General features: G+C 38.2%; 1 protein-coding gene across 1 annotated transcript in view; it reads right to left on the bottom strand.

The window, feature by feature from the left end:
* Positions 1-21695, bottom strand: part of KIAA1328 (KIAA1328 ortholog) — a gene marked incomplete at its 5' end in the record, with an annotated part of 284451 nt that overhangs the window by 252657 nt on the left and 10099 nt on the right. The window contains one exon of the mRNA XM_006889196.1: positions 10218-10333. Coding sequence (XP_006889258.1) covers positions 10218-10333 — 116 coding nt within the window. The remainder of the gene's footprint in view (positions 1-10217; positions 10334-21695) is intronic.

The following is a 21695-nucleotide window of genomic DNA, read 5'->3' as shown; positions in this document are numbered from 1 at the left end:
AAAAAAGAAATACTATTTCTTTTTTAACATAATCGAGAGTATTAACCTCTTAATCATTGACCTATTCATATGTAAAGGTCAGTATAGTTTTCAAATACAAATAACAACTTGTAATATGGCATATGAGGAGCTCTGGTGGCCTACTGGCAAGAAACTGTGCTGCAATCCCAAAGGCCAGTGCTTTGAGGCTACCAGTTGCTACGCTGGAGAAGGATGGGCAATCTCCTCCCATGCGATTAACTGCCTCTGGAAACCCACTAGAGGGTCAGCTATGGGTCGGTTCAGACTCAATGATATACAACAATAACATGGCAAATGGGTTTATCTGAAGAAAAGATGACAGAATAACCCTTTAAAGATCAAGAAAAAAAATGCCAGCATGGTGAACTCTCCTGCACAATAATTATTATCAATGTGGACAAAGAAACCGAAACACATGATAATCTTAATTGGTGCTAAAAAAGGCACTTGACAAAATCCACAATGAGTTGGACCATATCAAAGATCAAAAGGATGGTGCAGGAAAGGACAGGGTTCAGATCTGTTGATCACAGCTTCCCTCTGAGTTGTAGTCAACTTGCTGGCACACAACAATGGTGAAAAATGTCTACCCTGAACACTGTAGTCTTTTAGAGTCATCTCTATGGAATCAAATTGACAACAGCAGCTCAGAAGTTTAGCCAGGAACCTTTGGGAGCAGTGAGGGAAGAACAAATCAGCGAATGAAGACAAGAATGGTTATGCAAGGTAGAATGTACTCAGTGTCATTAAATGGTCCTTGTAGAAGCTGTTGAGTTTGTGTAGGCTTTCTTGTGTGTATACTCAACAACAATAAAAGAAAGTTCTTAATGTCAAAAACAAAACAAAAAAACAACAAACTAGAATTGAGGAGATTCCTTGACATAAAAAAAAAACTCACAGAATCCCAGAACACTTGATTGTGCTAATGCGAAACCTATACTTGAACCAAGAGGCAGCCATCAGAACAGAGCAAGGAAGCACTGCACGGTTGAAAATTGGGAAGGGCATACGCCTGGGATGTGTCCTGTCTCCATACCTTTTCAACCTGTATGCAGAACAGATGATCCGGGAGGCTGGGCTCCATGAGGAGAAATGCAGCATCAGGATTGGTGGAAGATCTATCAACAATCTGCGTTATGCAGATGACACAACCCTGCTTGCTGAAATTGAGAAGGACCTGAAGAGCTCGCTGCAGAGGGTCAAGGACTGCAGCCTCCAATATGGATTAAGGCTCAATGTCAAGAAGACAAAGATTCTCACCACTGGACCAATTGGCAGCATCAGGATGGATGGTGAAGAGATTGAGATTGATCACAGCTTTAGTCTGCTTGGCTCCACAATCAACACTCTTGGCACCAGCAGCCAGGAAATTAAAAGATGTATTGCCATGGGAAAGTCTGCCGTTAAGGACCTCTCTAAAGTACTGAAGAGGAACGGTGTCTCTCTGGAGTCTAAAGTGCGTCTGATACAGGCCATGGTCTTTGCAATCACTTGTTATGTGTCAGAGAGCTGGACAGAAGGAGAATTGATGCCTTTGAGCTTTGATGTTGGAGAAGAGTATTGAGGGTACCATGGACTGCTAAGAAAACAAACAGATTCATCCTGGAGGGGGTTAAACCATGATGCTCCTTGGAGGCAAGGATTCTGAGGCTTCGTCTGACATGCTTTGGACATGTTGTAAGGAGGGACAGGTCCTTGGAGAAGGACATCATGCTTGGGAGAGTGGAGGGCAGGCGCAGGAGGGGAAGGCCCTCTAGGAGATAGATTGATTCGGTGACTAGGGTAATCAGGATGAGTGTGTCGGAGACAATGAGATTGGCACAGGACAGAACAGAGTTTAGAGCTGTTGTACATAGGGTCTCTATGAGTCACAAGCGACTCAATGGCACATTAACAACAACAACAACATCAAATTATTTCGAGAAAAGGACTAAAACTTTCCATTTAAGATTAGGAATAAGACATGGCCGCCCCTTTTCACTGCTGCTATTCAAAGCTGTAGTAGACATTCTAGAAAGGGGAAATGAGCAAGAAAAAGAAAAGTATCCAACTATTGATACTTTTCATTGATCTAAATATTAAAAAGAAGTTCAACTATTTATTTTCTCAGCTAGCATGATTCTGAATAAAGGAATGAAAACTAGTACTGTTGCAGATGGTACAAGAGCTAAGAAACTAAGTTTCAGGGAATAAAATTGGCACAGATTGTTAGTGCTCCTATATACTAATAAAGAACACTCTGAGACGGAATTTGTGGTGTTAGGGCTTATTGTTCAAAATGGCTTTACTTGCCATTAAGTTTGACTTGGCCATGTGGATGAGCAGTAGTATAAAAATAGTGTGTATTAGCCTATTCACAAGGGGATTGGCTAGTCTTCCCACCAAAGTGAGGATATTTAGTGGCAGATTTTGAGAAATTCATCAGCAGAAAATAAGAAACAAGAGAATGCTAGCCAGACCAGGGCCTATGGGAGCAGTTGCCATAGCAGCAGAAAACCAGAGACACGACATGAGGTGAAAATGACCTTGGTACTGCTACTCCACAGAAGCGGAGCAAAGACAAGCAGTGTGGGGAAGAAGAGTCAAAACTGGCAGGACTGAGAGCTCTGTAACACTGGCCTAAAGCCTCTAGGCGCAAGGTTGAGGTACCTGTGAGCACATTCCGGAAGCTGTCCTGACTGAGTGACTCTTATCTTGCTGCCAACTTGAAATATAGCCTTTTGACTTCCCTAATATGGTTCTGTGTGATCTCTGAGCTATTCCAACAGATTTCAGACACAGTAGAACAATGAGATTGGCGTTGGGACAAACAAAAAGAGATGCAGTAGCTTGGGGGACATGTCTGACCTCTTGGGAGCTGATTTTGTGTTGCTGATGTTGTTGACAGGGGCAGTTCCCTTTTGTGGAGTTGCTACAGGTCAGATGTGGCTGATTCCACCTTGTTCTTGTTCTTTTTACAGAATTCAAGTGAATGCATGCATAGCAGAACATAAAGGAATAAAATACCCATGTCTAAATCTAACCCAGCTGTAAAAGACGTGTACACTGAAAACTAGAAAATATTGCTGGGAAAAATAAAAGAAGACCTAAATAAATGGAAAGGCGTTCCTTATTTATGAATTGGAAAACTAAATAATAAGATATCAATATTAATCAATATGATATCAATGAATATGTAGCATGACTTACGTATTTAGCACTATTGCTAATAAAATTTCAAAAGATTTTTTTGCAGACATGAAAATATCAATGTTCAAATTCATATGGAATTACAAGGAACCTCAAGTAGCCAAAATAAGTTTACAAAAGACCAATATGATTCATGCTTTCCAATTTAGAAATGTACTATAAATAACAATAACTGAAACAGTGTGGTACTGAAATTAGAACAGGCATACGAACCAGTGAAAATAACCCCAAGCATCTATAACCAAATTACATTAGATGGTGCTAAGTATATTAATGGTGCTAAGTTTAATCATTAGAAAAAAATAACAGTCTCTTTAGTAAATGTTGCTAAGAAAATCAGATCCACACAAGTAAAGGAATACAGTTAAACCCATATATCAAATCATATGTGAAAATTAACTCAAAACAGATCAATAACTAAATATAACCCTTTTCTTGTGTACTTTACAACCTCTGGAGGGTCAGCTATAAGTTAGTTCTGACTCGATAGCACTTAACAATCAAAATAAGAAAAGAAAGAAGCAAAACTTCAAGACAAAGTTTTTAACAAGGGATCCTTAGCCATGGCACTAATAACTCAAGCATTAAAAGAAACATAGGTAAATTAGAATTCATAAAAATAAGTTTGTGCATCAAAAAAGTGAAGAGACAGCTGAAGAATGATAGAACATATTTGGGAACCATCAAGCTGACATGGTTTTATTGTCTAGAATGTACAAAGAATTCCATTAACCAAAAATGACAAACACCCAATTTTAAAAATACATAATGAGTTTAAAAATCTATTTACCAAAGAAGTATGCTCATAGGCAAATCAAATCCACAGAGAGCCTTCTCACTCCTAGTCCATAGGGGAAAGTGCTTCTAACACAAAGGGGGAGCTAATCCCCCGTGATCTGCAGTATCAGAAAAAAGGAAAACAGCTTATAAGACTAGATAATCCCTGTCTGTCTCTTACAAGAGATCAGAAAAGAGTAACTGAAATGATGAAACCCCTTCTCTTAAAAATGTATTCCTTTCTCTTTTCTCATAAAATATATTTCTACTTTCCTAACCTCTACCATTTCACTCCAGATTTATGCTAGAATGTCCAAGTTTCTATCACTTAAAGATTTAATTGTATCCCCCAGAAAGTTACGCTGAAGTCTTTGCCCCTATAATTTCTACAGGTAACCTTATTTAGAAATAGAGTCTTTGAAGACTCTAAGATCATGCAAGGTTATTCTAGAGTAGTTGTTGTTGTAGGGGAGGTGCTAATCTAATCTATGTGGTGTCTCTATAAAAGAGAAAGGATACTGACCAGACCAAAGAAGGACCACCACCAGGTTAAGACCTCTCTAGGAGACAAGGGAAACTGCTGGGAAGTAACAGAAGCCCAGAAAAACATGAAGATCTTCTACAGCACGCATGGCTGACATGTAGATTTGGATTTCTGGCATCAAACTATGAGATAATAAAATTCTAGTTTTGTGAGCTATGCAGTTTGAGACATTTGTTACGGGAGCCCTAAGAAACCAACACAGTTGCCATGATTAAGAAGCCTAACAGATGATGGGACATCTCAGAAGTCTGGCACTGATAGGAGAGATACACAGTTAAAAGGAGAACTCTGAATACCTTTGAAGTATTACTATTATTCAGAACCAGTGATTTCTTCTTAATAACTAGATATAATTCTATGCATATTCTCTAAAATGATGAGCCATGAGATGGATTTAGGATGTGAGCTGTAAGTACCTCTAGAATACTTCACTTTACTAATTCTCAATTACAGAGATAATGAAAATACAGCAGAAGGGACAAAATAAACTCCATCAGTCTGGCTTCTTGGAGAGGAAAGAAAAACTTGGTTTCCTCCCGTTGAGCACACAAGTTCAAGTGGTATAGAGAAAAGGGTTCTTCTTTTACAGAAATTAATGAAAACGCAGAGAACAGATTAATTGAACTCTCTTACACAGGCTCCCACATTACTTTAAGTACTTGCACAATTTAACAAAAATCATCAAAACTACAGTGAAGAAAGAGAAATGAACATCAAAAGAACTACTCATCTCATCCTTCATCTGTAGTAACAGTAAAGATGAGATTGCTTTTATTCTGTATGTACTAAATAGGAAACATTGCTAACCTCTTCAAATGTAAAATGTGAAAAAAAACCCCATCAAATTCTGAGGTCTGTAATGAAAGCATTAATTATCCACATATTATTAGTGGGGAGGAGAAGACTCAGAAGTTTAGTGACTTTTCTAAGTCAGAGAGATCATTAGTGCTAAAACTAGGATTTTGGTTTTAAAACTCACCATGCTTTTTTCAACATTTTGCTTCTTTTGCTACATCAGTTAGAAACATCAATCATTAGACTATATTTTCTTTTTGCAACTTTTGATACTATCTTGATTTGAGATCATCCAATTTCCTGTGAATGCTCTGGAAATAAAGTCAGCTGTAAGTATTAAAAACGTTTCTAATGGTTATATCCTCTGGATCTTATAGATCTTAACATGTTTCATATTGGACAAAAATTTCTCCTTAAATTTCAGATTTAGTTCTCCTTTCACATCTAATCAAGTAAAAAAAAATCACTGAACTTCTGAGGCTGTGAATCACATGGGAAGAGACCATGCGTCTTTTTCACATGGAGCTGCTGGGAGATTCGAACCACCAGAGAGAAATGTTCTTTGGGCTTGAACTGCAATTCTCTGAAGACTAAGCCACCGGAGCTCCCTTGACTAAGAGCATTAGACTGTTTGGTTTGGTAAATGGAATATTCATTTATATAGTTAAGTTCCCAGAAAATAGGTTTTCTTTGTTCAAAGATTGAAAATTACTGAGAATTCTTAAGTGTTAATAATAAATTCTCTATTTACTGTAAGAACAACTCCTTCAAAAGCCTAATCCTAACACAAGCATGCAATTATCTTTTTTCTTTCTTTTTACAAAGGCACTCATGTGTGATTGTATAAGTAATCAATATATCATGTTATTAGAATTTTAAAACCAAAAAAAAAATCTATAAACTTAGGACATCTCTGAAGTATCAAAAATCAGAATTCATGAATATTGCTCCTTGGACTGAAAAAGACTTTATAATGATCTAAAAGTATCCAATTTCCTGTATATGAAGGAGTTTGGATCAGTCATGTATGATAGATAAATGTAGCAGTAGTTAAAATTATATTGTTTTCAATTATGCCCTTCTTTTATGTTTCTAAGTTTATAGAATTTTATGTACTGTAAGATCATCTATATTAACCTTTGACAGGTTTATTCTGGAAAATTAGATTTGTACCTGTGGGACCTACTTGAAATAAAATCCATGGGTGTCATTTTAAAAAATCATATATTCCTTTCTCTCCCCTTTGATGATAAAGTCCTGGAGATACCTTCTAGCATTTGGTTACTAAAAATATCTTTAAAAATAATAATAAGGATGATGAGTCACAGATGTACAGAAGAGAAAAAAAGCCAATTATACCAACTACATCTTTTCAATTTTTTATAATGGTGTAACATTTACTTTAATCTTCACTCACAATAGGAATATATGCTCAAGTCAAACTCTCTCAACCATAATGTAAAATGTATCTTGCTGTGCCACTGTCTAAACTACTGATTTTATCTGCATGCACTTTCCTTTCCTTTTTAGTTATGAGCTGGATCAGGGATCAACAATTTTTTGTCACGGAACAGACAATTTGTAGTTTAGGGTACATGAGATATGGACTTTTTGTTGCAACTACCCACAAAAGCAGCCATAAACAATATAGAAATGAGCAGGCATCACTGGATGGGACCCACAAACAGTAGTTTGCTGACTCCTATGCTAAATCACAAGGGAAATGTTAAAAAAAAAAAACATTAGTTGGGGAATCTTAACATTTAGCCTTTCAAAGAGAAATTTTAAAAAGATCAAATAAATACTGAGTTTTCTACTTCAGGATGCCAAATTTAAGAGTCCAGCAAAACGATCTTCTTTTTCCTATGAGTCACATACTTTTGCTAAGCAGATGACGAGACAAATAATGCCACTATTAATCACACTCTAAAAGTTGCTAAGATTTCTAAATAATCTACTTCTCTCTTATGTAACTCGCCTCAAATTTCACCTATTTAACCCAAGGAAAGTCAAAGTCTCACCACTTCTTCCCTATATAAAACGTTAATTCTATCTCCTCTAATCCTGCAGGACAGACAGTTAGCTTCTGACTCCATTCTCATTTCACTTCTCTCTTGTTTGCCTCCAATATAAAAATTTGAACACACTAAACATTAATTTTCTCAGGTCAAGGCGGCCATATAATACACTTCAGGGCAGTAAATACTACAGGATGTAGTTTCAAGAGAAAAACTACAGGAGGTAGTTTCAAGAAAATTTTTACTTTATTTAAAGAAAAGGAGAGTATCAGGTTAACATTATCCAAAGAATTTGGTCTTTGTTCTTGGTTATTGAGAGAAAACCTCTAAAACCTTGGACTTTCCCCAACGACTGAAGTGTCTTTGATGAGGACTCCAGTCCACATCTAAGCATTTATGACTCACATTGGATAAGAGATGACAAAGCCAGAAAAACCTACCATTATCCACTGTATCAACCCTACATGCTAACTACTGACCCCAGAGAAACGGTATCAGAGATTAATTATATTATGAGATACTTCAATAAAAGCTCTGGACAATTAATTAACATCCCATGGGCTTCCTGACAGATGAAATGTATAAACACACTGGAAGGGTAGCATGTGTCTTTTTTGGGGTGTGGAAACTCCAAATTAAGAATTCCATCCATGTGTCTCTTCATTTGATTATAAAAAGGCTATTAACTATAGCATTTTCTAGAATTCTGTAAATTGCTGTAGCAAATTATCAAACTGGGAGAGTAGTGAGAGCTAGAAGAGAGAGCTCTAAGAACCAATGAGCCTAACACTGGTATCCTGACTCTCAGCTTGAGATAGGAGGCCTTGGGCAAGGTTGGCAATCTACAAGACTATGTATGCCCTTTAACTTGTGAGGTCAGAGAAAGATATGCTGCCTTTACATAGAAGGTGCCAGAATAGAAGTGAAACAAGAGTGGAACAGAATTGATAATAAATCGACATCAGATTTGATAGCTTGATGCAGAAGAATTGGATTTTTTTTTTCTTTTCCACAAAGTTAGGGACTCACAACTTCACAATCCTTTCTCCTTCCTTTCTGCCTAATGCAGTCGTGATGTCTGAAGATGGAGTGACAATTTTACAGCCACTAGAAAACCTTAAGAGTACTACAGAGATGTTAAGCCTAAAAAACTCGAGATGAAAGAACCAGTTTCAGGTGCCATTTATTTTCAGAGTTCTTTTATGTGAGGAAAATAGTACGTAGGTAGGAGGGCTCATAGGGAGCTGGACTGCTAACAAGATGGGACCTCTCTGCACATTCGAATCCACCAATGGTCTGAGGGAGAAAGATACGTAATCTTCTCTCATTCAATTTACAGCCTCTAAAGAACCACTGGCAAATGAGGGGTTTTTTAGAAATTGAGATTTTTTTTTTGTTACAAGTGAAAGGATTCTTATCCTATCTTTTGAAAGAGTGGCCCAAATTATTAACTCTGTGTGGCAAGAAAAACCAAAACCCGCTGGATACAGTTTGTTGGTGAGTTCTGACCATACAGAATTAATTCAGTTTAGAGAGAAAAAGAGTAGAAAGAATGACATGCTGAAAAAGAGCCTAGGTAGACCATCTAGGGCAATCAAGGCAGAAAGTGCAGAGAAGGGGAAAAAGTTAAATAGTGCACAGTTGTCATTAAAGCCTATCCATTCAATTTTCTGACTCATTCACTCTCCCATTGCCATCAGGTCGGAACCAGCTCTCAGCTGAACTTCCGGAGGCTTTTCCAAGATAATAAATCATGAGAGGAGACTGCCCATCATCCTCCCACATTCTCTGTTCTTGGCAGCACTGGCTCCCTCAGACAGTCCCCCAAACCCACTCGTGTAGTGATTCTGACTCACAGCAACGCTACAGGTCAGAGTAGACCATACAGAGGGTTTCCAAAGTGGCAAATCTTTTAAACAGACTTCAACACTACCCCACGAAGCATCTAGTAGGTTTGAATCACTGACCTTTTGGATATCAGCTAAATACGTTAACCAAACCTGAACTAGAGACCTCCCTCATGAACTGTCAAGAGCTGAAACTTCTGAACTCATTTTTTATGGTTAGGTTTTTTTCAAGCTGGTTAATTTTACCATATGCTTCCATCTACTTGATATTCACAAAGGTAAAGTTATTGTCAGAACACGATTTTTTTTTTACATTTGTAGGATCTTTGAAATAATCATTAACAACAAACTTAGTGATGATATTAAATGGAATGATTTCTCTAAACATTTATAGCCAGTTGGGAGAATCTTCCCCCTAATGTCACAGGCAGTGAATACCGTATCAGTGTCACTACACAAAACATTCAGAGACAATGAAATCTGTCCATTCAAAAGAAATTTCAAAAATATACTTCTTTTAGCGCACCTACTCAACATTACAACTCTTACGTTAAAAGACCTAATGTCATGTTGTGCTTTAATCGACAATGTAACACACACACAGACAACTCTCTAGTTCTTATTAGTGACTCCAGAGTAGAACTCCTTCAAACTGTTAAAGTCTGAGCTGGAAAGAATGCCAAACATGAAAAGGTTTCAGGATCAATTACAGTAGTGGAACAGAATTTAATAAAGTTCCAACACTACATTTTAATGCTCAAATTTCGTATTGTCTTTTTGAGTTGACAAATATGTGCTTCCCAGCATAATAGCAGCCGCAGAACAGCTGGCCGTCCACACCAAGCACAAAGGAAGCAGCCGCACACGCTGTTAAGTGTCGTCCTGATTGCCTAGAAATGGCAGCACACGCAGATTGATTCCCTTATAAATTAGAACAATTATTTCTCTGGAGTTTACATTTTCTCTACGGAAGAGTCAAACTTTCTGCACGTTAAAGAAAAAAAAAAGGACTTTCAAAAAGGATATCTTCCCTTTCTTTGATGATAAGTTCATTCTGTTCTTCCAACTGTCTGATCTTCTTCTCGAATGATTCTTGTTCAGATTTGAGTCGCTCTTCTGTCACTTCTTTTTCCTCACTTACTCTGGAAGAAGAAGAAAAAGATTTCTTGTAATAAAACAAAATGTGTATACAGCTGCAGTTTGCCAAAACTAGATTCTTAAAAAGGTTTCTGAAAGTTAAAATTCTTTTCCCATTCCTTTTGTTCTTATCTTTGAAAAGACATCTTTCCTTAACTTTATAGTAAAATAAGAACTTTTTTTTTGCATGGAGAATGTTTCCAGTTATCAGAATAGCCAATTATAATCCACAATAGAGAAACTATTTTCACTTTTAAAAGCCGAATTTCATTTCTTCATTATCAAGACAGATATAACTGCACTGGTGATACTGTGGTGAGCACAGAAGCCTTTGAAAATAGGCACAATATATTTGGATTGAGAAATTTTCTATACTTTTTGTCAACAAAATAAACAATATGTCTCTCAGTTAGTTCCCTTTTCCCAGCATTTACACTCTTCCTTCCCAGTAGTTTATAAATATCTGGCCATGAAAAAAGCAAAAGATATGATACTAAAATAAGTTTGCATTATACTTATTTTTAATAAATGTATTTACTATGGTATTTTAAAAAACAGAAATATCTATCACTAATGTTTAACTCTGAGATAAACTGTATTCATTTCAATAAAAAAGGGGTGGAAAGAGCACAGAGAAGAAGAAAAAAAATCTTCAAAAGGTAAATTATAGCAGTAAATCTTAAGGCACCAAAGTCTATTTCAAAGCAATCTTGATTCTCATGCACCTCTGTGAACAGAGATCTTCACCTTCCATTTCTTGGTGACTTGTGCTTATTTCTCTAAAGAAGGAACAATACAGTATTTAGTCTACGGCACCATGCAGGCACATGTGAAAGAGATATGTGGAGAATTCAAACCTTTCCTTATCCTCTCCCTATTCTACCAGAGCAACATCTGAGGAACACAAATCCCATAGCCTTTACTCCATTGTTCGAGTTCTTGTAAGAGTAATGAGAAAATGAAAAATGGAATTTTGAATGTTCAAGAATTGAACACATTGTTTTAGAAAGGATTTTGTATTAAAATACTTGATGCATGGAAGTCCTCAATAACTGGGTTTATTTCTTCTTGTCCCTGGTTTTTATGTACAGCATATGTCTTACTTATCTAGACCAAAGTGATACCACAAATAATGGCTTTCACCAGCAGAATCTTTTTCTCTTCTCTTTTTCTCTCACTGCTGTTGAGTCAGAATCAATTCTAACTGACTCCATTGGGTTCTGTTTTGTTGTTAAGTGTCATCAAGTCAACCATGACTGACAGCAACCCAATGAACAATTGGCCTTTTCTGTGCCATCTCCTCATCTCTGATATACGTGAGCCCCTTTAATACAGTCTCTGTGCCAGTCCATCTTCTTAAGGGTCTTCCTCTCTTTCAACAAACTTCCACCTTTCCAAGCATGATGCTTTTTCCCAAGGACTATCCTCCCTAACATGCCCCAAGTACATGAGACAAAGGTTTACCATTCTTGCCTCTAAGGAGCACCCTAGTTGCACTTTCTCCAAGACAAATTTGTTCTTTTGGCATCCATGGGGTATTCAGTACTCTTCTCCAATACTACCATAAACCAAAGGCATTGATTCTTCTTCCATCATCCTCAATCATTGTTCAACTTTCAGATGCCTAGCAAGTAACTGAAAACCTCATGGCCTGGATCAGGTCCACATGAGTCTTTAAACTGACTTCGTTGACTTTAGTACTTTGGCGAGGTCCTAGACAGCATTTTCCCCAATACAATGGGTCTTTTGATTTCTTGAATGCTGGTACCAAGGGTATTGACTGTGGATCCAAGGAAGATGAAATTGCTAACAACTTCAACCTTTTCTCCTTCTATCATGATGTTACCCAACTGGTCATGGCGAGGAATTTTGCTTTCTTGATGTTGGGTGTAATCCACATTGAAGGCTATAATCCTTGATCTTCTGCAGCAACTGTTTCAAGTCCAATTCACTTGCAGCAAGCAGGGTTATGTAATCTATAGAACACAAATTGTTGACGAGTCCTCCTCCAATCCTAATGCCACATTTTTCTTCATATAATCCAGCTTTTAAGCATTTGATTTTAGAAAGTGTAAATCACATGGAGGAGACTGCCAATCTTTCCCTCTTATAATAGCAGGTGGAGGTGAACCACTAGAAGCTTGACCTTTGGGTAGCAGTGCAACTTCCTATGGACATGGCCACTAGACTTCCCTAGAAGTTCCAATTTAGAGTGACAGCTCTAAGGAAAGGCTTTCTTTCTGTGTCTTCTGGTTCCAAGAGTTTACCAGAGTAGGAACTTGGCTCCATAGGTCGTGCTCTGCTCCTGACCTTTGATTTTTGGTGGTACTGATGTTTCCCCCCTCTCTGTTGTCTTTTCCCGCTTTAGATCTCTTGTAAAATAAAAACTGTCACAGTCTTCCCCATACAGGGGATCAGGGCTATAAAGGAATTAAGGGTGCTGTAACCCACCAGTGATCCTTTTATCACGGTTTGGCTGATCAGATTATGGGAGATCATTATATATATCACATCATTGGAGAAGTATGGCAACCCAGTCAATGACAGTACATTACTAAGCCCACGAATGAGACCCCTACCATCCTGGGCAGAAGGGGTAATCTTTAGACTGATATAAGGAAGCCAGAACAATGAAACAAAAACAGACTATATGACAAAGACTTGTGGTCAACCAACAAAAAAATTGCAGAGACATATTCCACAATGCCAGAGTCCCCTAAAACTTAAGAGGGCACTACCTTAAATAAAATCAATCTTTTACAACTTTAGTTTCTGGAGTATATTTCAAAAATTATTTGTCATTAAACAACCTTCCCTGCCTCCTCCAATCTTTCCTTGTTATGCTGTTATGATGAGAATACCTATTTGCAATTATTATGCTCTTGAGGAGACTATAAAATTAACAAGCTGTGTTAAGCACAAAAGGCAACACTTTTTTTTTACAGTCCAATCAAGAGACATGCATGGCTTCTTTGTAGCCTATTAGCATAGTTAACATGAACAAGTATATTAATACAGCCTTTTAATGCCGAGGATCTACTAAAGTAGTCGTGAGGTCTGACATCTGCAAGTGTCCCTGGGAGATCAATCACTAAGTGTGTCTCCAAGAATTTGTAGGTAATATGGAATAGGTGGTCTGACATCTGCAAGTGTCCCTGGGAGATCAATCACTAAGTGTGTCTCCAAGAATTTGTAGGTAATATGGAATAGGTGCACTTGATTCTTACTTGGAATCCATCAGCAACTCTGAGGGCAAAAGGCAGATAATCTCCTCCCACTGTGTTTTACAACCTGAGAGACGTAGAGGAGGGCTGGTAAGTCGGAACTGACCAGACCACAGTGACTTTTACATCTGCAAAGAGTGTTCACTCTTCTGGCAATTACAATAAAGAAAACTAACAGACATTCCCTTAAAACAGATGATCAAGGTTATTATAAGTAAAGATAGATAGATAGATAGATGATAGATAGATAGATAGATAGATAGATAGATAGATAGATAGATATCTCTATCAATCACTCTGGACTTCTTGTCATTACAGAAGTTCAGAGTGAAGGCTGCATAGTGGAGTGGACTTGGGGGGGAGGTACTGCATAACAATGGAAGAGTTTTTTCTTTCTTTTCGGGGGGAGTAGGGAGCAAAGTGCAACAATGAATGACTGGAAACCCTAAGTCTGTGTAAACGTATTAAAATTAATTTTAAAAAATGTAAAAAAAAAGGCATCAGTAAATGTGTGTGTGTGTGTGTGTGTGTGTGTACACACTGACAGAGAACCACTAGAAACACAGGCTGAGTTTAGATGAGGTTGTGGCACTAGCGACATTATTGCCAATGACAATTGGATCTTGGCAGAATGCAGAGAGTACTAGAAGAATGTATATCTGTATTTCACTGATATGCAAAAGCATTTGACTGTGTGGATCACAATAAATTGTGACTAACCTTGAGGAAAATGGGAATCTCAGAACACTTGATCATGCTTATACAAAACCTATACTTGGACCAAGAAGCAGTCCTCAGAACAGAGCAAGGGAAAACTGCATGGTTCAAAATCATGAAAGGAGTACGTCAGGGATGTATCCTCTTCCCCTACTTTTTCAATCTGTATGCAGAACAGATCATTTGGGAAGCAGGGCTTTATGATAAGCAGTGTGGCATCAAGACTGGAGGGAGACTCATCAATAACCTATGTTATGCAGATGACACAACCTTGCTTGCTGAAACTGAAAAAGACCTGAAACACTTGCTAGAAAAGGTCAAGGACTGTCGTCTTCAATATAGATTGAAACTCAACATCAAGAAGACAAAGATTCTCACCACTGGGTCAATTGGCAGCACCGTAATAGATAGAGACGAGACTGAGGTTGTTAGTAATTACAGCTTGCTTGGATCCACAATCAACAATCTTAACACCAGCAGTCAGGAAGTCAAAAGACTAATTGCTTTGGGAAAATCTGCTGTCACGGACTTCTGGAGAGTGCTGAAGAGCAACAACGTCAGTCTAGATACAAAGGTGCACTTAATCCAGGCCATGGTTTCCTCAATTACTTGTTATGCTTCAGAAAATTGGAAAATGACTAAGGGTGACAGAAGAAGAATAGATGCCTTCGAGTTCTGGTGCTGGAGAAGAGTCTTGAATATACCATGGACCACAAAGAAAACAAATAGGTCTGTCTCGGAGAGGGTGAAACCACGTCTCTCCTTGGAGGCTAGGATTTTGAAGCTTTGCCTCACTTACTTTGGGCACATGGCCAGGAGAGATCGGTCCTTGGAGAAGGACATCATGCTCGGAAGGGTGGACAGACAGCACAGGAGAGGGAGACTCTTGATGAGATAAATTGTTACAGTATCTGGGGTGATGGGGGTTGGTGTGTCAGAATTAGTGAGACTGGTTCAGGACAGGGAAGGGCTCAGAGCTGTTGTACATAGGGTTGTTATGAATCATAGACGACACAACCAATTACGTTCTGTGATGGGTTTGGAAGCAGGAGTGGCATCCACTTCCTAAACAGCTTTCCTCTGGAAACTCTATGAACTTTGATAAATATCAATAGTTGTAGAGGGACTTCAGGCCTTTTGTTCATAGGGTCACTATGACTCATGCTCAACTCGAAGGCAATCAACAACAACAACAACGTGTGTGTGTGTGTGTGTGTGTGTGTGTGTGTGCGCGCGCGCGCATATATATGTGTATGCACACGGATATCAAGGAGTCCATGATATGACACACAGAGAAACAATCATTTCTATAGTATCTTACCAAAAGTTTGCAACCTCAATAAAATCGAGAGAAAACTTCAGGCAAAACCATATCCGTATTGAAGGGCATTCTATAAACTACTTGGCCAGTGCTCTTCATAGGTGTCTAGGTTACTGAAAGAATGCCTCACAGCCAGAGCCTATCACAGATAGAAAGTGCTTAAGGAGACGTGACAAGTAAAATGTATAAAATCTGACTGAGAACACCGGTCAGTCTTCTCATCCCACGAGTCTTAACGTGAGCAATCTCAGATGGGGGAAGAGACCTGACAGCCAAGAAGACAGGACCAGAACATATTCTTTGGACTGAAGATTCCTGCACCTAAAACTTCTGCACCCAGGTTCATAAGGCAGAGAGCTAGAACACCAGACAGAGTGGAAGACAGCGAGAACCAGCAGCAGCAGAGAGCCAGCAGCAGAACAAGTGGCCCAAGGGCAAAAGCCGAAGAGAGGCCTGGCTGCCAGGAGGGCTAAGAGGCTTTCCTGAACAATATCATTCCTGATACTGATGACACCTGGTACTTCCCCAAATAGGCCCCATAATAGAGAATACTGTCTGTGAGCTCTGTGTGGCCCTTACAATGAATTGTTGTTTTCAGGAGAGAAGTAAAGAGTGCTGTAGGAGAATTAGCAAGTGTCAGAATGGTGAAAAAAGAAACCTTAGATATAGAAGGTATGTTTGAGGTATGTCCTGCTTCACAGGAGTCAGCCTTGGACGAATGTGGATGGCAATTCTCTCTCCCTCTCATGAAGTTAGAGGGGTCAGTCAGATGCCTTCACCACATCATTTTTTTTATAATTCAGTTTAAATTAGTGGGGAAGGATATATCTAGTGAATAAAATGTTTCTGTTTTGGCTCCCACAATAACTAATCCTAAAGTTAATTTAAAATCATTCAGTTACCTTTATAATGTTTTGGACATTATTTTAAAATTTATTAGAGAACTCACAACAAATATGACAAAAATTCATTTTCTTCCACAAATGCTTTGACAAACAATGTAGGAAATGGCCAACTGTTTTTCAATTAAAAAAAAAAAAACCAACTAAAAATTAACATGATAGAATACTTTCAGTTATAAAGTACTAACCTACAATACTAAAATTTCAAATGTCTTAATTCATGCCACAGTATCAATTCTGAGGTAATGTTGCTGTTATCAAGTCAGAACCAACTTATAACAGACCCTCTGGCAGGTTTTCAGAGATGGTGACTGCCCACCTTTCTCCCACAGAGCAACTGGTGGGTTCAAACCATGTGCAGCTCCTTACCATTAGGCAACCGAAACAGATACACTGGTAGAGATTTTATTTTAACACTTCCTAGGAAGATCAGGAGACCTACTGCACTGGGCAAGTCCACTGACAGGGACCTCTCCAAAATATTGAAGAGCAATGATGTCAGTTTGAAGAGTAAGGTGTGCCTGATTTTTTTCCCCTATCACTTGCTATGCATCTGAGCCTTGGACAATAACTAAGGATGACAGAAAAACTTATGTCTTTTCAGTTGTGATGTTGGCGAAGAGTAGTAAATATCCTACAGATGGCCAAAATAGCAAAGAGGTATGTCTCGGGGGGAAAGTGCAATCAGAATGTCCCTGGAAGCAAAGACAGCGAAGCTGTCTCTCAGACATGTTGCTAGGAGAGGCTCTGCCTTGGGAAGGGATATCACCACTTAGAAAGGTAGAGAGTCATCGAATGAGAGGAAGACCCCCAACAAGATGGATTAACCCAGTGACTGGAACAAGGGCTCAAGTGTGTTAGAGATGAAGAGGCTGGCACAGGACAGCAAAGGGTTCAAGTCTGTTGTTCACAGGGTCACTATGAGTCCTATTCAACTGCACCTAACAACAGCAACAGAAAGATCTGCTTTTTATTCTTCCGTTAGTTCACTGATTCCTCTTTTCTCTCATTGGCTTCAGGTCTAAGAAATCTTAATTACCACAGGTATGCCAAATATAAACTATGTTAGAGAATAATTAGCACATATGAGACTTAAACATAAAAAAATAAATGAATATAAAAATTACTAGTAGTTGTCGTTGTGTGCTGTTGAGTTAGAACCGACTCATAGCTGACACTTCAGTGGGTTTTCAGAGATGGTAAATCGTACGACAGGCGACTGCCCCTCCTTCTCCCACAAAGCAGCTGGTGGATTCAAACTGCGTATCTTTCAGTTGGCAGCGCAACTCCTTACCACAGGCTACAAGTGCTCCCTAAAAAACTGGAGAAAAGACTGAAGAACTATAGCTCTCAGTGACCCTACAAACAGATCTGAACCTTGTCTAGGCCTGAGCCATCCCCACTGTCTCTGATATGGTATTCATAATTTCTTCTGGTAAGATGAGTAGTGGACCAGTTACAAGAGGTGGTTAACTGGTGTCTGTGTGGTTTGCTGTATAACTCCATGGTTTCAAACATCAACAAGTCCCTCCTTTATTCAGTTTCCTCACTCCTCTATGTCCTCTGGGATTAGTAGTTCGCTGGAAGGTCTTCCAGTAAGATCCGTTAGGGGAACAACTCACACGACTGCAAGAATGCAGGTCCGCTTTGCAGAGACTTTTAAGTGTTGTAGACTAGCAGTTGCCAGTGCACCTGGAAATCAGGTGTTTAGCTCCCATGAGCTTATATTAAGGCCTCTATTAGGGCAGGGCTTATATCCCTAACTAATCCTATCTCCTTAATACAATAAAATAAACAATCAATGGCTAGGTGTCAAGTCAAGTGCTATTATTCAAACATTCTGAACAATAAACCTTTGACATCTGTGTCAATCATCTTGTTGAGGGGAACCCTCTTTCACTAACCCTCTGCCTTTACCAGCATGATTGTTATTTTTTCTTCAAGGAAGGTTACTTCTGGCAACATGCCCAAAGAATGTGATATTAAGTTTCACTGTCCTTGCCTCTAAGGAGCAATCTTGGATACACTTCCTCCAAGACCAACTTGTTTGTTCTTTTGGCAGTCAATGGGTTATTCAGTACACTTTTCCAACACCACAATTCAAAGGGATTGATTCTTCTTTTGACATCCTTATTCATTTTCAAACTTCCAGATGTATGAAACCAACTGAAAATACTACAGCTTGGATCAGGCATAACTTAATCTTTAAACTGATATCCTAGTAAATTTAAAAAAAATTTAATTTTAATTTTGGAGTTGAGGATAGAAAATCTGAAAAGGAATTTCCACACAGGAAGTTAGTACAATGTCAAACTTCACTGATGTTCAACACAGACTCTCCCCAACAAAGAATATGAAAAGCTCCTTATCTTTCCTTGCAATTTTCTACTCTAGGTAATATATTTAAAAATAGTATTTTGTACTTCATTAACACTTACCAAAAAATTTACCAAGCCTTTTAATGAGGCTTAAAAAAACCCCAAAATCACGAGCCACTGAAAAAAAATTAAATCTAATTTTCTTATTGTAATGTAAAATACATTACAGAAAAAAGTTACCATTAGTTTTAGCTAAGATCAATTGTAGTATAGTGTAGTAACAAAATAAAAAGAGCAAAATAAATATAAAATAATAATTATCTACTCATTTTAAAATGGCAAAGTTCTACATTTTCTATTTTTCTTCTGAATAACGTCAACTAGAAACAGTAAATGTTCCTATGGGAAAAATCAGAGATCTGAGCCTAAAAAAAGGACAATGTTCTCAAATGAGTTAGTGAGCAAATATTCCCTGGGCACCCATGCATTATTTGACAGTATGGTCACAGGACATGAAATAGTGGAGGTTTTTTAGGTTTCTTAGACCTACAGATATATACATCAAGAATTATAATTGTGTCCAAGATTCTTTTAAAAGTTGGCATATTTTACTTTCCCCTTTAAAGACTAAGTTGTTTTGCTTTTGGTTAATTCTCAGTGATTAGTCTATAGCTCTCTTCCATATATTTGCTTTGTTGTGGTTTTTAAAAAATCTCAATAGAAAAAAACACACGCAAACTCACATACAGAGAGCTATTACCATCTTTCAGGATGAACTAGGATATTTTTCAAAGCCATTCATTTTTCAAGTTGCCACATGACACTGCTTTTCCTATCTATGCAAACAATTCATTAATTTTACTGTAAAAGACTTCCTGGGGTCACTTAATTCAACAATCTTGAACAAAAAAGACTTTTTCTATGCTACCATCTCCTAGAAAGATCCATCAATGTTCCACTTATCCTTGTGTAAATGTAAATCAATGTTGGACATCTCAGAAAAAAAGCCTTTCATTTGCTTGAAACCCATATATCAAGCCATCCCTTAGCACTCTCTTCCACATGCTGAATAATTTACAATATTCCTAATTTATCTTTGTGGAATCTATTCTCCATTGCCTTATAAATTTTGATTCTTATTTATATTCTATTCATATATTAGTGTAGTTAACAAAAATGAAAAGTTCCCTGAACATATACAAATTACTAAGGTGGCATATATAGATTACTTGAAATTCACAGCTTGATGCTTATTGTCCATTTTCTTGTCAAATATAACAGTATTCCTGGCTCACATTCAGGTTAAAATCCACTATGTACTATGGATAAATTTTCCCTATTGAGTCTAACAGTTCTTTTTCTGACATCAATTTCTAATTTGCTTTTATCTTTAGATAGAATACCCAGTTAAGCTCTGTTGGGTGTTGTGCTGCTATCCCAAAGGCAACATCTCCCTCTGCTCAGACACACCAACTGCTCCCAGAAAGCTGGACAGTCTCCTCCCACTACGATTTCCAGCCTCAGAAATCTGCTAGAGGATGACTGTGGGTCAGAACCAACTCGATGGCAGTGAAGTGAGTGAGTATATTCTATCCTATTTGAACAAATTCTTTTTCCAACCTTTAATTCTGAAATTTATTTCTAATTCCTTGTAAAAAAAATTAAAAGGCACAGCAGCATCAGACCTTCTTATTTAAATACACAAAGGGGAAAAGAGACAGAATCAGTATCAACCCAAGGTTAATGCCTATGAGGTAGAAATTAAATGTACCTCCATCTTCCAACCTTTTTTGAACCAATTCTAGTAACAGTTCTCTCTCTTTCTAATTCCCTGCTTATTTCAGTAATTTGTTGCAGTGGTCACACAGAACTCACAGACCATACTCATATTTACAGAGTTTATTAGGAAGTATCAGGCTGCACTTGGGAAGGGATCATCAGGCTACAACTCTGGATCAGCATGAGGAAGCATGTAGGCAACTTCTCCAAGCACGTGTCCCTTTTCCACTGCAGAGCAGCTGTGGGCTCCTTTTAGTCATTCTGGGCTCCTTGTAGCCAACTCAGGAGAGACTTCCTCCTTCAGCCTACCTTGCTTGGGAAAATACAGCATTGTTCGTTTAGCTCTGCTGGTAAGTGTCCTGAGGAAGCCCGCTGAAGCAGGAAACCTCCTACCTGAAGGCTCTTGGGCCTCTCAGTCTATGCGCATGCTCACTGTAGCCCCCTCGGCCCAGGGGCCAGAAAGCCCATTACTATCTCATTTCTCTGTCACATTTGCTGCTGCTTATTGTAATCTCATAACTGTATTACAATTATCTTTTGGATCTAGGAAAGACTCAGCATAGAGACCTTGGATTCCAAGGGCATGTTGCATCCTTGGTCCTCTTTCTTATTGGTAATGGAGTCTCCCTTTGTTCTAGGATGGTTTTCTTTGTGAGTTCAGCAGGACAGCAAAAGTAACCAATAAGCACCTTATTTGCTACTATTCATACAATGAGTGGTTTGGTTGTAAGGAGTTGCGATATCAACCCAAAGTTCAAAACCACCAGCTGCTGTGTGGGAGAAAGATGGGCAATCTCCTGCCATGCGATGTAATTCCTCTGAAAACCTGTTGGAGAGTCAACTATGGGTTAATTCCAATTCAATTGTACACAACAACATTATCCATACACATATAAGAAAGTTCTGTCAAAACAATTATTCAAATATAAACACTAGCCATAAAAGCCAAAGATGAAGAATTTATAGAACATACCAACAAGACACATTTACAATTATTTGTCACTAGAACACAAAATTTGGGAAAACAGGCCTAATAGTAGGAAAATAAGATTCTGGTGACAGACATAAAAATGGAGATCAAATGACAGAATTTTGTATAATTAATG

This window comes from Elephantulus edwardii, unplaced genomic scaffold (assembly GCF_000299155.1).
Source record: "Elephantulus edwardii isolate Elephantulus edwardi_28Jun2011 unplaced genomic scaffold, EleEdw1.0 scaffold00076, whole genome shotgun sequence".
In the NCBI taxonomy this organism is placed as follows: Eukaryota; Metazoa; Chordata; class Mammalia; order Macroscelidea; family Macroscelididae; genus Elephantulus; species Elephantulus edwardii.
The sequence above is the reverse complement of the archived record's forward strand: the minus strand, read 5'-3'. Positions and strand labels throughout refer to the sequence as shown.